The sequence below is a fragment of the Aristolochia californica genome, unplaced genomic scaffold (genome assembly GCF_029961685.1).
Source record: "Aristolochia californica isolate CCGP_79_NKW_82.1479 unplaced genomic scaffold, dmAriCali1.0.hap1 SCAF_15, whole genome shotgun sequence".
In the NCBI taxonomy this organism is placed as follows: domain Eukaryota; kingdom Viridiplantae; phylum Streptophyta; class Magnoliopsida; order Piperales; family Aristolochiaceae; genus Aristolochia; species Aristolochia californica.
This window is the reverse complement of record NW_027181826.1, coordinates 6,859,905-6,875,038: the sequence shown is the minus strand read 5'-3', so window position 1 is coordinate 6,875,038 and position 15,134 is coordinate 6,859,905. Positions and strand designations below refer to the sequence as shown.

The 15,134-nt window shown below is 36.5% G+C and overlaps 1 protein-coding gene across 1 annotated transcript; it reads left to right on the top strand.

Annotated features, from left to right (window-relative positions):
* The first annotated feature begins 1,972 nt into the window (after positions 1-1,972).
* LOC137951752 (RNA pseudouridine synthase 4, mitochondrial) lies at positions 1,973-12,903 on the top strand. The gene is made up of 10 exons (XM_068798640.1): positions 1,973-2,330; positions 9,363-9,437; positions 9,573-9,710; positions 9,815-9,862; positions 9,957-10,037; positions 11,088-11,201; positions 11,327-11,425; positions 11,632-11,743; positions 12,255-12,301; positions 12,391-12,903. Exons 1-10 carry the CDS (start codon positions 2,007-2,009, stop codon positions 12,757-12,759), a joined length of 1,407 nt encoding a protein of 468 aa, XP_068654741.1. The 5' UTR covers positions 1,973-2,006; the 3' UTR covers positions 12,760-12,903.
* Positions 12,904-15,134: the final 2,231 nt, after the last annotated feature.

Genomic DNA, 15,134 nt, shown 5'->3' with positions numbered 1-15,134 from the left:
TTGGAATTTGGTTATTCACGATGTACGATGACGATGATCTCTGTTAAGCATCCATGGCTGAATGGTTAAAGCGCCCAACTCATAATTGGCAAATTCGTAGGTTCAATTCCTGCTGGATGCACGCCAATGGGAACGTCCAATAAGTCTATTGGAATTGGCTCTGTATCAATGGAAATGAAATCTTTAGGAGGAATCAATGAAAGGACATCAATTCAAATCCTGGATCTTCGAATTGAGAGAGATATTGAGAGAGATCAAGAATTCCCACTATTTCTTAGAGTTATTGATGAACAATTCAAATTTTCGTATGAGTCACTCCCAAGTACCTTAATGGGGCAATTGTCATCTTTAAAGGTCACAAGAATTATAGGTGTGCACGAGGGACAACTGCATGGCTTAAAACTTTAGAGATTGAGATTTTTGAATCATTTTAGGTGCACCTTATCCACAACTCTCTCCCATTTTAGTAAGGACCTTTTAAATTCTCATATAACACATATAATTTTTTTTTCAATTAATGAATTCCGTCATCTATATTGAAGAGGAAGGAGGGTTGATTTAGGAAATGCACGGAAGTGTATATTTGGTGACACATGGCAAAGGTAAGATGCAAGCTATAAAGAACAAAAGGAAAGATAAAACACCTCTCCGTAAATAGAAGAAGGAGGATTCTAGGTATTTCTGTTATAAAAAGAAGGCATGCCTCGAATATAAGGTTTGGCTTAAAAAGAAAAGTAATCTCTTATTTTTAGTATATTTTGAATCTAATATTATCGAAGTATGACATAATATTTGGTGGATTGATTCTGGTTCTACAATCTATGTTTCAAATAGCATTCGAGGTTTCTTAAACAAAAAAAAAAATGATAGAGAGTGAATGAAAAATCTATTAGGCAATCAAATGCATTCACATGTGGAAGTTGTTTTGAGTACAAACTTCATTTTCGATTAGAAAGAATCTTTTACATTCAAGTTTTACAGAAAATTTAACTTATGTTTTCAAACTTATACCTTTGGTCTTTCATTTAATTTTTCAGGCACTTATTTTAGGATATTCAATAATTATTAGTTAGGGTTAAGTGGGAAGGATAGTTGTAGTAACTAATTAAGATATCACAAAGGAATGCACATCCTAGGTATAAAATTGTTTATCTGTTTCTCTATTTCTTTAATAGTTTATGTACTATAAGTCTATATTAATTGAAAAAATATTAAATATAATTTTTAATTTGTAATATTTATTTTATTATAAAAATTAACTAATTTAATAAAAATTTTAAACAACATTATTATGAAATTTTCTTTAATATTTATGTGTCCATCATTAAAAATAATTATATACACGTATGCCTTATATTATTTAATACATAACTTATTTTTCTATAGCTGTCTGCCATAGAAATAAACTTTATGTTATTTATTTATTTTAAATAATCAAAGAATTTAAACCCCTTTATTAATTTAAAATTTAAATTATTCATTTAATTTCACTTAAATTATTTATTTACTTTCACTTAAGTTAAATTTAACGTATATTTTTAAGATGAATGTAATTATTTATTTACCTTTACTGAAGTTAATTTTAAATATGAATTTAAATTATTATTTAATTTCTAAGTTTAAGGTATACTTTTCAGCTTAAGTAAATTAATTTTTTATTAGTTACTATTATTTAAAATAATGAAACGTAAAGACAAAGGTAAAACTCTTTAATGTGTTTTCTATGTTTAACTTTTAACAAATCCATTATCTTACTGAATAAAGACTTCAAAAATTCTTTGACTGTCTAACAACTAATTTGATCTAATTGAACCTTTAAATCTCAGAATTTATAAATCCTTCGTAACCTTTTAATTTTTAAGGACCATTTTTAGTTTTCACTAACCCCAGGAGAAGGAAAGTAGCTACTTGGCCGGGTCTAGTCTCTCTGCCTTTGTCTACCTAAACCCCTCTAACGTCTGAAACCCCCTTACCCGCTGAGTTGGGGTTCCTCGCCGTTGGAGAAAATGAGGATGACAGAAGTCGCTTCCCTCCTCCGACGATCTTCTCTTCGTTCTGTTTCTGATTCTGTCTTCCTCCTTCATTCATCTCCCTATTGTACATCTACAGCTGCTGGTGTTCAACGAGGCAAACTCCGATGGAACGAGGGTAAATGGCTCACTTTGCCTCCTTTTACTTCTTCTATCGACCCTTCTTCTATCGGGAAGGAAATTGTTCGTCCTTCTTCTTCTAATCACGAGAGAGAACCCACCACGGCTTTGAAATGGGTCCTTCGGTGCTGTCCCCAGCTGCCCAGGTCCCTCGTCCAGAAGCTTTTTCGATTGCGGCAGGTAGCCCTTCCAGTCTTCGCCTCCTTTTTCACTTCTGCTGGTTTTATGATGCTGTATACTGCATTCTTTAACACTGCATTGATCATTACTTACCCTTTGCTCGCTAATGGCAGCATTATGTGTGACCCTCTCTTTTTGTATTATATTTCTCTGCTTAGTTGGTCTTCGTATTTGAGTTAAGTTATGAAGCCTAATCAACGCCCTACACTGAGAGTCATGGATCGACCTTCACGGTAAGGTCGCTGTGGGGCTGGAAGGGGGCAGGAAGCCCCCTCTCGAGGGTGTGGGGGCGGAGCTCCTACCTGGTCCACGATATATTAACTGTTTTTTCCTTAAGGGTAATTTGAAAATTTTATTCTTGTATCGCGATTGCCTTAATTTTTTCTTTATAATTGAGGGGCGCCGCTATTAGGGGTTGATCATCACCGAAAAGGAGTTAGAGTTGTAGCTCGAGAGAGGCTAGAGAAAATACCAATAAGTGTGTGTGATTTCTCTTGTAAACTATTTGATCTTCATAGTGGATTATTATAGCGGCAGAAGACAAGACGTAGTCTCACCTTGAGGCGAACCTGTATAAATTATTGTTGTTTGTTTGGAATTAGGGCGTCTAATTCTTAACAAGTGGTATCAGATCTTTGGTTCGTGATTGAGAGCAATGGCTGGCAGAGAAAGATCGACAATTGGAATCAACAAGTTCGATGGTATAGATTGTGTGTCCTGGTGGATGCATATCGAAAATTATTTGTACAATAAAAAGCTACACGCACCACTTCTGAATATGAAACCAGAAGGTATGAAAGATGACGAGTGGAATCTCCTCGATAGACTGGTGTTGGGAGTAGTCTGGTTAACACTATCGCAGAACATTGCTCACATAATGGCATCAGAGAAAAACCACAGTGGGGATGATGAAGATTTTGTCCGACATGTATGAGAAACCTTTTGCAAATAATAAAATACATCTCTTGAAAAAACTCTTCAATTTAAAGATGACAAAAAATACATCAATGGCATGACATTTGAATGAGTTTAGCACAAATGTAAATCAATTGACCTCCGTTCAAATTAAATTTGATGATGAGGTTCGTGCTTTAATTCTTTTGACATCTCTGCCAAATTGTTGGAAGCCTAAGAGGGCTGCGGTCAGCAACCCTGTAGGTGACGAGAAGTTGATTTTTAATGATGTTTGGGATACTAATTTGCAGAGGAATTTCGTAGAAAGGACTCTGGAGAATCGTCTACATCTAATTTTGCCCTAAGTGTCGATACTAGAGGTAGGAACTTCGAGAAGAATTTCAACAAGGGCAATGGTAGAGGGAAGTCAAGGAATGGTAAAAACAAGTCCAAATTTGGAAGAAATGTTGGAATTGTGGCAAATCTGGTAACATAAAAAAGAATTACAGAGCACTGAAGAAGGATGAAAAGAAAAACGATGCTACAAATGCGGTGACTGAAGAGGTACAATATGCTTTACTCTTGTCGGTTGATAGCCCTATTGACTTTTGGGTGTTAGATTCAAAAGCTTCTTTTCACACCACCACACATTGTGAGATCATGGAGAATTATATTGTTGGAGATCATGGGAAGGTGTATCTTGTTGATGGAGAACCTTTGGATTTTGTCGGTATTGATAATGTCAGTTTGAGGATGTCAAATGGGACAGTGTGGAAAATTCACAAGGTGAGACATGTACCAAAACTGATGCGTAATCTGATCTCAGTAGGGGAACTTGATGATGAAGATCATAATGTGACTTTTAATGGTGTTGCCTGGAAAGTCACTAAGGGAACCATGGTTGTTGCAAGAGGAGTTAAAACTTGAATTCTTTACATCACTTCCAGTTGCAGAGACACGGTTGTGGTTGCAGTTGTTGATGTTGTTACTGATTCTGACTTGTACATTATATGCTCGGTCACATGAATGAGAAGAGAATGAAAGTGCTTCAGTCCAAAGGGAAGCTACTAGGGTTGAAAATTGTAAACAACAGTTTTGTTAAGGCTGTATTTTCGGTAAGCAGAAAAGGGTTAGTTTTTCTAAGGCTGGAAAGGAGCAAAATACAACAAAATTAGAGTTGGTTCACACTGATGTGTGGGGGCCTTCAACTGTTACCTCCCTTGGTGGTTCAAATTATTATGTGACATTTATTGATAATGCAAGCAGAAAGGTATGAGTTTATTTCCTAAAAAAGAAATATGATGTCTTTGATACCTTCAAGAGATAGAGAACAATGGTTGAGAATGAGACAAATTTAAAGGTAAAGTGCTTGCAGTCAGATAATGGGGGAGAATACATAGGTGATGATTTCAAGCGGTACTGTGCTGCTAATGGAATCAAGATGAAGAAGGCCATTCCTGGAAAACCTCAACAGAATGGTGACCTTGAACGAGCATGAGATTACATGCGGGATTGCCAAAGATGTTCTGGTTTGAGGCTATTAGCACCGCTGCCTATTTGATCAACAAAGGTCCTTCAACACCATTAGATTGCAAAAGATGGTCTGGAGCGACAAAAAGGTAAACCTTTCTTTCTTGAAAGTTTTTGGTTGTGTTTCTTATATTCATATTGATTTGCTATTAAAAGTAAATTTGATGCTAAATCTAAGATATATTTCTTTATTGGCTATGATGCTACCGAGTTTGGTTATCGCTTCTGGGATGACCAAAGTTGTAAGGTTATCAAGAGCAAGGACGTGATCTTCAATGAAGGTGCCATATATAAAGACACGTCGAGAATAGAGTCTGAGAGCACAAGTGATGAAGCCAAAAAGTCTAAAGTGATTCAGTTGAGAGATCTTCCAATTATTGAGATGGAGAATATTGCTCAGAAAGACCAAGAAAACATACACCCAATAGTTAATCAAGACATTCCTGTGATCGAACTCAGGAGATCAGCCCGAACAAGTAGATCACCACAAAGGTACTCCCCTACACTGAATTATATTTTACTGACTGATAAAGGAAAACTAGAGATATGAGAAAGTCGTGCAAGTTGATGAATCAGCCAAATTGGAGTGGCCATGAGGGATGAGATGGACTCACTGTTATCCAATCAGATATGGCAGTTGACCGAATTACTAAAAGGGAAGAAGGCCTTGCAGAACAAATGGGAGCGGTTCAAGGCGAGACTGGTGCTAAAGGGCTTTCAACAAAAAAAAAGGCATTGACTACACAAATTTTCTCTCCACTTGTGAAATTGACTACTATTAGAACAATGCTTGAACTAGTGGCAAATGAAGACTTGCACTTAGAGCAGTTGGATGTAAAAATAACCTTTTTTCATGGTGATTTGGAGGAAAAAATTTACTTGATGCAACCACAAGGTTTCAAAGCATAAGGAAAGGAGAAAATGGTGTGCAAACTTCAGAAGAGCTTATATAGTCTTAAACAAACTCCAATACAGTACTATAAGAAGTTTGACACCTTTATGAGTAGTAATGGTTTATTGAGGTGCTAGGCGGATCATTGCTGTTATGTGAAAAAGCTTGATTACTCTTACATCATTCTACTATATATTGATGACATGTTGATGGTAGGTGCTTGCAAACAGGAAATAGATAAGTTGAAAAGGGTGTTGTCCAAGAAGTTTGCAATGAAGGATTTGGGTGCTGTAAAACAAATCTTTGGGATGAGGATTACTAGGGACACTGATGTCTTGAAACTGTCACAAAAAGAATATGTGAAGAAGGTCCTAAGTAGATTCATCATGAATGGTGCAAAACCAGTGAGTACTCCTTTGGCTAGTAACTTTCGGTTATCTAAGGAGCAATCTTCTTCTATAGAGCTGGAGTGAGCCCTCATGGCCAATGTGCCTTATGCTTCAGCTATTGGTAGTCTCATATATGCTATGGTGTTCACTAGACCAGACATAGCTCATGCAGTGGTAGTTGTGAGTAGATATATGAGTAATCTGGGGAAACAACACTGGGAAGCAGTGAAGTGGATTCTCAGGTATTTGAGAAGCACTGCAGACTCAGCTTTATGTTTCAGAAAGTCAAACTTGGGATTAAAGGGTTATGTAGATGCTGACATGGTTGGAGACATTGATGGCAGGAAGAGTACCACTAGATATGTATACACATTGGGTGGTACAACAATTAGTTGGGTCTTTAAGTTGCAGAAGATAATTGCTCTTTCCACCATTGAGGCAGAATATGTCATCGTGACCAAAGCCAACAAAGAGATGGTATGGCTGCAGTCATTCTGGGACGAATTAGGTCTCAAGCATGGGAAAAATGTGTTATATTGTGACAATTAGAGTGCTATTCATTTAGCTAAGAATCCTGTTTATCATGCTAGAATAAAGCACATACAGGTGCGTTATCACTTGCATCAGATCGACTCTTGAGGATGGAGTATTAGCACTTGAGAAGATTCAAGGGAGTCAGAATCCAGTTGATATGTTGACAAAGACGGTTACGGTTGAGAAACTGAAGTTGTGTGCAACTTCAGTTGGACTTCTCTCTGAGGATTGAGAAGTTGTTGCCGTAGCGGAGGAGATATTGATAATGAATTAGTTTCCAAGTGGGAGATTGTTGTGGAGCTTAATCAATGCTCTACATTGAGTCGGTACGCGGATCGCCCTTCGCGGTAAGGTCGCCGTAGGGGCTGGAAAGGGAGCGGAGCCCCCGCCCGGTCCACAATATATTAATGGTTGTTTCATTAAGGGCAGTTTGAGAATTTTATTTTTGTATCGCGGTTGCCCTAATTTTCTCTTTATAATTGAGAGGCACCGCTATTAGGGTTTGATCTTTACTGAGAAAAAGTTGGAGTTGTAGCCCGAGAGAGGTTAGAGAAAACACCTATAAGTGTATGTGATTTCTCTTGTAAACTATTTTATCTTCAGAGTAAATTACTGCTGCGGCGGAAGACAGGACGTAGTCTCACCTTGAAGCAAACCTGTATAAATCTTGTTGTTTGTTCTCGTGCTTGCTTTTCCTTTCTTCCGCGATTATTATTATTGCCCTCGTTAGTTTGGCATTAGGGCGTCTAATTCTTAACACTATCATGTCTTTCGTGCGTTTTTTTTTTTTTTTGGCAAAATCAAATTCATAATGGTTTTATATAAAAGAATAGTGGTTTTAATTTTTTTTCTCGGCATAGTACTTTCACTCCTTTCTTCTGCCACTTGCAGAATCTAAGGCAGAGCTTAGTAGTTCAGTAATCTCCACCTGCCGAATGCAGAGATAGTTTTATACCTTCTCATGAGGCAGAAAGGGGAGAATAACTCAGGGTTCAAATTCCTATAAAATTACATGTTCAGAGAGGGCCTTGTAAGAAGCTCACTAACCCTGTTATCCTAAAGAAGAAGGGAGATTGTGGTAAAAGTTTTGAGACATGGATGCTTTATGGAGCTTGTCAAGGTGGACATATTGAATTTCTTTTACATGGCCAAATTTGGAAGTGTAGTCGGAAAGCTTAGTGGCAATGCTCCTACTTTGGAGCTCGTGTGTGGTTTCCTCTTGTTTTTGTTATTATTTATCTATGACTTGCTGAGTACTTTTGATTATAAGGTGATTACTGCCATTCTGGAGTGCCAGCTTCAAGCAGTAGGACAGTAATCGGTAAAGAAGATTACTTTCCTCTTTGTTACCATTACAGGGAACTTACAGCTGCAAGTAGGGTATTCCCATGAGACAGGAAAGGAAACATGCAGCAGCATCACCAAGCCACCACATGTGAGGAACTAGAGATGCGCAAACTATTTGTAGGGATGATCATAATTTGGAGTATTAGGTAAGAGCAACTATGAGGATTGTCAAGTGGCAGTTTAATCTTTCTCTGACAATTTTTCTGGTGCCCTTCACTTCTCTTTGGTTTCGAACTTGCCAGACTCTCAATCGGGAATATGGGTCTTCATTTCAAGTAGACAAGAGGAAGCGTACAAGAGCCATCTTTATCCATATAGTTGTACGAGTGACCTGGTTACTGAATTCAAACAATGTATCATATTTAGTTGGATCAGAAAATAGTTTCTCAGCACTCAAGGAGGAACAAGGTTGCATGAAACTTGTATCATGTGGGAGCAGTAACAGGTTCCCACTGTAGTGTTTTTATGTGAGACCAATTTAAGTATCATATTGTTCTTTCTCCATCGTTTATCCCCTTCAACCAATTGTTGGTTACATGAGTTCAATTGGAATCAATTTGCAACCTACAGGTTACCAAACTGGAATCGATTTGCAACCTACAGGTTATCTTCTTTGAGCTTAGCTGCCTCTTTACAGAATTGTTGCTGGGAAGGTCGTATAAAGTAGTGACTGGAGCATATAACAGGTATTTATGTGGAGGAAGTAACGACTGGCAAGGGAGATTTCATGTGGATGATGGATTTTGATGGTTAGGATAAATTGATTGGGGTGATTCATAGGTAAATTATGCACGGTAATGTCAAGCCTGTGTGAGGATTTTTTCCTGAATCCTGTTTCTCTTAGTTCCTGATATAGTATTTTCAGTGTTCTTAATAAAAGTTTTCCTCATCTATGTGGAAGCTTTCTCAAGTTTATGTAAATTTTTTAGTTTCCAATGTGATAAATAGGAGTTCATGAGTTTCTGGCAAAAGCTACAAACACGTGGAGTTATTTTTTATTCTTAATGGTTGAAGCTGTATCAAATTCTCAGTTTAGCAAGCACATGGTGTTTTTAATCCATAAACTCCTCCTTACTTGTCCTTCTTCTTGGTTATAAAACTACATCAGAAGGACAATGAACCTGCATGCTGAAATCATGGTTTAAAAGTACCTTTGACACCAGTCTGACTGTTTGAGATATGTGCTGTAAGACTTGATGGTCTCATCATTCAAATCTACAAATCTAAGACATTTCTTTCGTATAGATAACATTGTCTGACATATCAGTCTACATCAATGTGTAATTTTTTTTTGTAAAAGTGAAATGTTTCAAACTAAAATGGAAAAAATAAAACTATGTTCATTTGAGTCTTGATTTAATTTCTGGAAAAAGGTGGCTCTTGTTCACTACTTAATGCTAATTCTTTAATCTAATTACTACAGTTTTGACACACATTTTTTGGCAGGTGCGACGTGAATCCTGTAACCCTGCATCTGCTGCTTCCTCAGAAATGCAAGTTCAACAACATCAAAGAAGAAGGGTAAAAACTGATACATCTCAACTTGTGACAGCAAAAGGAGAGCCACTATTTCATTATGTAGATGAATTGTCTATGTCTTATCATATTAAAATAAAATCATTTCAGTGTGCTTCATATTGTACTATTTACTTGAAGGTTTCAGGCAAAACTGTTATGGAATCAGGGGATCGAATCTGTCTTCCTATGACAGTGCAAGTGTTTCACTCTGAGGCAAGAACTGGATGCTGTACTGAAGATGACATAAAGTTTATCCAAAGTATTGAATTGCACAAGGTCAAGAAGTATGAATTTTTAGTTGGTTTTCTTTCTTTATTCTTTCTGTGTTTCTTTGCCAATGTTAAACTCGTTTTGGAAAGTGAATGTAATGTGCATTTCAGGATCCAGCTATCATTGTGGTGAATAAACCTGCTGGCATGCCAGTCCAGGTTTGTAGGAAATGTCTTCATAGAATGCTTTTATACTTTTTTTTTGTTTTTTGTGCTGATACCTAGTTATTCTTCCTGTATATTATTTGATTAGGGTGGTATTGGAATCCGTAAAAGTTTAGATACATTGGCTTCAACAGCTTTAAAATATGATTACCCCGATCCTCCAAGACTGGTGAGTTTGGTTAGCTCCACAAAATACTACAGATTATGCATGTATGCTTCCTTTATTTCAAGAGTTTGGTTAGCTCCATAAGATACTACAGATTATACATGTACGCTTCCATTATTTCAAAAGTTAATGGCAGTCTGCAACGCACTCCCTCGAGTTAAAGCTGTATCAGCTTGTTATGATGTCTATGTTGTCATCTTAGACCTGGTCCTCTAATTACTTTACTGTTGCCCTGTGACCCACAGATCTTTAAAAGAAGTATTAGAAAATTTTAAGTGCTCTCTTTGGAGTTTGAAATGGAATTTTCTATATAGCAGCTTTGGGAGCTCAGCGTAATAAAATTCTGTTTCTCATCATTAACATAAAGAAACATGTTGTATATGGGGTACTTGATGATTGCTATAATCCTTGAGACTCTTTTATATTTCCATCTGAGTTTTCTTTCTTCCTACGAGCTGTCTAATATATGCTAGTATTATTTTGTTCCTGTGTGAAGGAATGGTGGCACAATATGCCATTTCCAAAGAGAGAATCTCATTCTTAGATGTCCATTCAAGTGGCTATATTGTGGTGTGAAATATAATTCTTTTGATTTAAAAAAAATGCTGAGTATTAATATGAGTGTCTTCTTTCTAAATGGTATTTCACTTTACATTGTATATGTGAGGAAAAAAAATGATAGGAAGTGATAAATCATCTCATCAGAAAGCTCTCTCAATGCTTTGACTTTTCGTAGTATTTTAATGAGGACCTCAACTTTTGCTGTAGAGGCACTTGGATATCTACCTAGAAAACTCTGTCATTGGATCCACTTTCCAACAAACTACCAAAAAGACCAAAGGAAATTTTTGCCTTCTTGATGCATGTGTATCTGTGACGTGTACTGCAACTCTCTCCTATCGTAAGAGTAGATAGGTTAATTAGATCTAGTTTTCTATCTGAAATTCTCTAAGTATCATGATAAGGACAATTGGTGGCCTCTTGAAGATTCAAACCTCTGGTTGTACTTAATTTATTATGTCTTTAAATTTATTGATGCTTGTGGACTATTAGGTTCACAGACTGGACAGGGACAGCAGTGGCATCTTAGTGATGGGAAGGACCAAGACTAGTACAACAGTCCTTCATTCCATCTTCCATGAGAAAACTGTTGGAGCATCTGTTAATGTGAGCAGTGACCCTTGCATCTATCTTGTTGCTATCCTTTTGAATTTTAAAAAATATATTTGTATGGCCTATTTTTTATTATATAATTGTCTTACCGATTTTTCCGGCTTGACCATCTTTTCAAGGATGTAGGAACTGATAGGATATTACAAAGGCGGTACTGGGCACTTGTCTTGGGTACTCCAAGACATCCAAAGGGTTTAATATCTGCTCCATTAGCCAAGGTAAAATATTTAAGTGAAGAGGTTTTCTTTCATCATTAGTCATTTTGCTCTTTTCTTTTGGCAATGTGGCTTTCTTTAACCCTTGGAGAAGACAAATTCATGACATTTATATTCTGTTCAAGTTTCAGTGTATCATTTACTTGCATAAGTTGATATTTGAGTCATCTCTTGTGCTGAAAAGCGATTAAATTCTGCAATTGAAACAGGTGGCATTGAATGATGGGAAGTCTGAGCGAATAACCATTGTGGATGATCAGCAAAACCCATCAAGCCAACATGCTATAACAGAATACAGAGTCATTAAAATTTCAGATCATGGTTTGTTGTGGATTTTGGAACATTTATAACTTCCTGTTTTGCATATTTGCATTGCAATTTTATGTTCCATTCAGACACCTTTTAATATAGAAAATGTTGTACTTTACAAAGTAAGCAAACAGTGAATAACAAATTTATCTAATTGACGATGTAAAGCCATTTTTTCCATTGAATCACCAGTATGTGGTTCCAGCACTGGATTGTTGAGGATTAATTCTTCGTTCAAGAAGCATGGATGTTTAGAAAAAAAAGTGTAACAGTTTGGGACTTGCTTGAGTGGTAAACTGCATAGTGACTCCTCTGAGCCTGCAAGTTCAAGGCCAACTCATCCAAAGGACAAAAACTCTGGTTTAGTTTCATTTCCCTGCCACTGGTTTTATGTATGGTTAAACCATTATGATGGAATGTACCATCTTCCGTCTTTGTACCATATTGTTACATTACTCGGAATCATTCCCCCAGTGCAATAACCTCCATTTGCTGCTCTCATTAAAATTCGCCTGTTTTGCAGGTTATACATGGCTTGAGCTCTCCCCCATTACCGGTAGAAAGCATCAGGTATAAATCATGAGCCTAACAGTAGCGTAAATCTTTTGACCATTGCATTTCTCTTTGACTTACAAATACAAGCTGTTTTTTGTCAACAGCTTCGTGTCCATTGCGCTGAAGTCTTGGGCACCCCAATAGTTGGAGACTTCAAATATGGTTGGCGTGCTCACAGAAAATGGAAACCCATTAATCTGTTGAATGACGAGGGAGAGGATGAGTATCCAGAGCCGAAGCCTCACTCTGGGTTTTACTCGAGTGGCTGTTGTATAGCTGAAAAGGAGCCTACCTTACACCTTCATTGCCGGCAGATGACTTTGCCAGATGTGGCACAAGCTTTGGAGCAGCTTCAGTCTTCATCAAGTCGGGATCTTTCAAAACTTGGTCGGCTCAATTTTACTGCTCCTTTGCCTACTCATATGCAAAGAAGTTGGGACATATTGAATTGTGGAAATGTCGAAGGAATCTGAGGGAACCAAGTGCCTAACATGTTCTTGTGAGAGCATCTCTTTGGACGTACTCAGCAGTGACAAGGTATCTTGCATTCCCTTGATTAAAATGTTTTGGAATAAGCAATTTTTTTTCATTAATATGGAGTAAGTTCGGTGTGCAAACACGGACAAACTGGAGGAGCCACAAGTGTTGTTCAGAATCTCGGCCAAAGAAAGCTTGGACTTGTGGTTACTAACTACTGAAATGTTTCTTAAAATTGGACTAAAATTACGTTACGTGCAATATTGGTTTTTTGACCTGTACGGCATACAACTCTTAGTAGGAGAGTGGTTTTTCCTTCTCACACTTCCAAGTTCCAAGGACGGGTAACGTCGTTGCTGTCTTTTGTTGTGCCTAATTTCCTATGGCCATAGGAAGGCCAGCTACTAGATAGAAGCTCTCTCCTGATTTCTTTGTTGGCAAACTGCTCCCATCCTCCTGGTTATCCTCTAGAGCTGTAGGGAGGGGGAAGGTCCGTCCCACCTCCTGAAGGAAAGGGAGTTGTGATGCTCTCTCCCTCTCAAGTGTTTTAAATTTTTTAAAATTGTTGTTGACGAGGTTCACCGGTGTTCAAACTCAATTAACCTAGGTTCTATCAAACCAATCAACTTATGGAATCAATAATCAAATTGGATTCTAAAACATTGGCATCACTCCTTTCAAACTTATATAATAATAGTACTAATAGTAATAATGATAAATAATAATAATAATAATAATAATAATAATTATCATTATTATTTTGGGGGGAGGGGGACAAGGGTAAAAGCAATGAAAGTTTGTAAGTAAAAAATGCCTTTTCAAAGAATGATGAGATAAAACGCAAATATATGATATTATGTTATAGTTGTTGTTGAATGAAATGGTTGGTGGTGTTAAAGAGGGAACCCACTCTAATTTGGGTGTCCTTTGCAAAGCTCCCCCCTTTCTTTCTCCTCTTCATGCATCCTTCCCTCTCTACAAACATAAAAGGGGAGGGGGAAAGCCCTCTTGTAGTCCTCTCATGAGATGGAGTAAAGTCTTTTCAATGATTGGTATAACCTCCTTAGTAAATGCTTATATAGAGTCCATTAACTTCTTTGACTCTAATAAAGATTTGGTATTACATGACTCTCACAGTAAGAAATCTTACATAGCTAGAATTAATATTAGGAGTATCACCGGAAGAGGTCTCAGTTAAGGTGTTTTAGTTATGTTAACCTTCTATTTATGTTCAGTTGATCAATTGTTTTAGGACTTATCTTTTAGTGTTTAACTTTGGATATAACCGTGATAAAGGTAGTTTAATCGTAATCGGGTTCTACTTATTTCCTTTATTATAAATAGAGACTTATGTATTCAAATCATATCAACTTAGTGAAGTATTTCTCTTTTCTAGACATTCAACATTGTATCAGAGCGGATTCTGTGAGTTGATTTAGTCAGCCTACAAAGATAATGTGATTCTTTTTTGATATATCATCTCTAGTAGTTTAGGTCCGTATTTTATCTTTTTTCTTTTTCTTCTATCCCAGTACCTATTTTTTCTTGGCATTTTTACCTCCATACTTAACTTTTCATATTCAAAATTAAAAAATGATGCAAATATCTTTGAGTCTACTTTCGAACGCAAAACAAAACTTCAAAATAGGAGTTTTCTACAACGAAAAATCGATATTTAAAGTAGCAAAGGTTAAAGTACAAGAGTGATTAGTAACAGAAAACTTCAACTTGTGAACTGTTTTATATCATTGAAAACAAGACTTTACAGAGAGAATTATATATAACAAGAAATATCTTTAAGTCTATTTTCTTACCTATCCAACCAATTCTCAATTTGAGTTTTTTGGAGGGAGATATAGATCTCGGAAGAGTCAATGGTCATGTTGGCCAAAGAAGAAAGAGTGCTCAGTTTAGCCAGATTGAAGAGTCTGAAATATATCAGATTTTTCTCTCTCAAGAGAAATATATATTATGAAGAAATGTTATATGTAGAGAAAAGATATCGGAGTCTAGTTTCATAAGGAGAAAATTTCATGTCAATCTGATTTATATTTAATGAGATATTCACATTAGAGTTGGCATGGGTCAAGTTACAAAATGAAGCAAATCAAGAGGTCGTAAAAGATCCAAGAACAAATTTTTTTTATGTCAAATTAGGTATCAATTTAAAGTTCTTTGAGTCTAGTTGCTTGAGCAATAAACCATTTGTCATTTTAAGCTATATTTTTGGGTATAACTGGGATAATGGTAGTTTAATTATAATTAGGTTCTACTTATTTCCTCTATTATAAATGGAGGCTTATGTACTCAAATTATATCAAGTTAGTGAAGTATTTCTCTTTTCTAGAAATTCAACAGATTCATTCTCTAT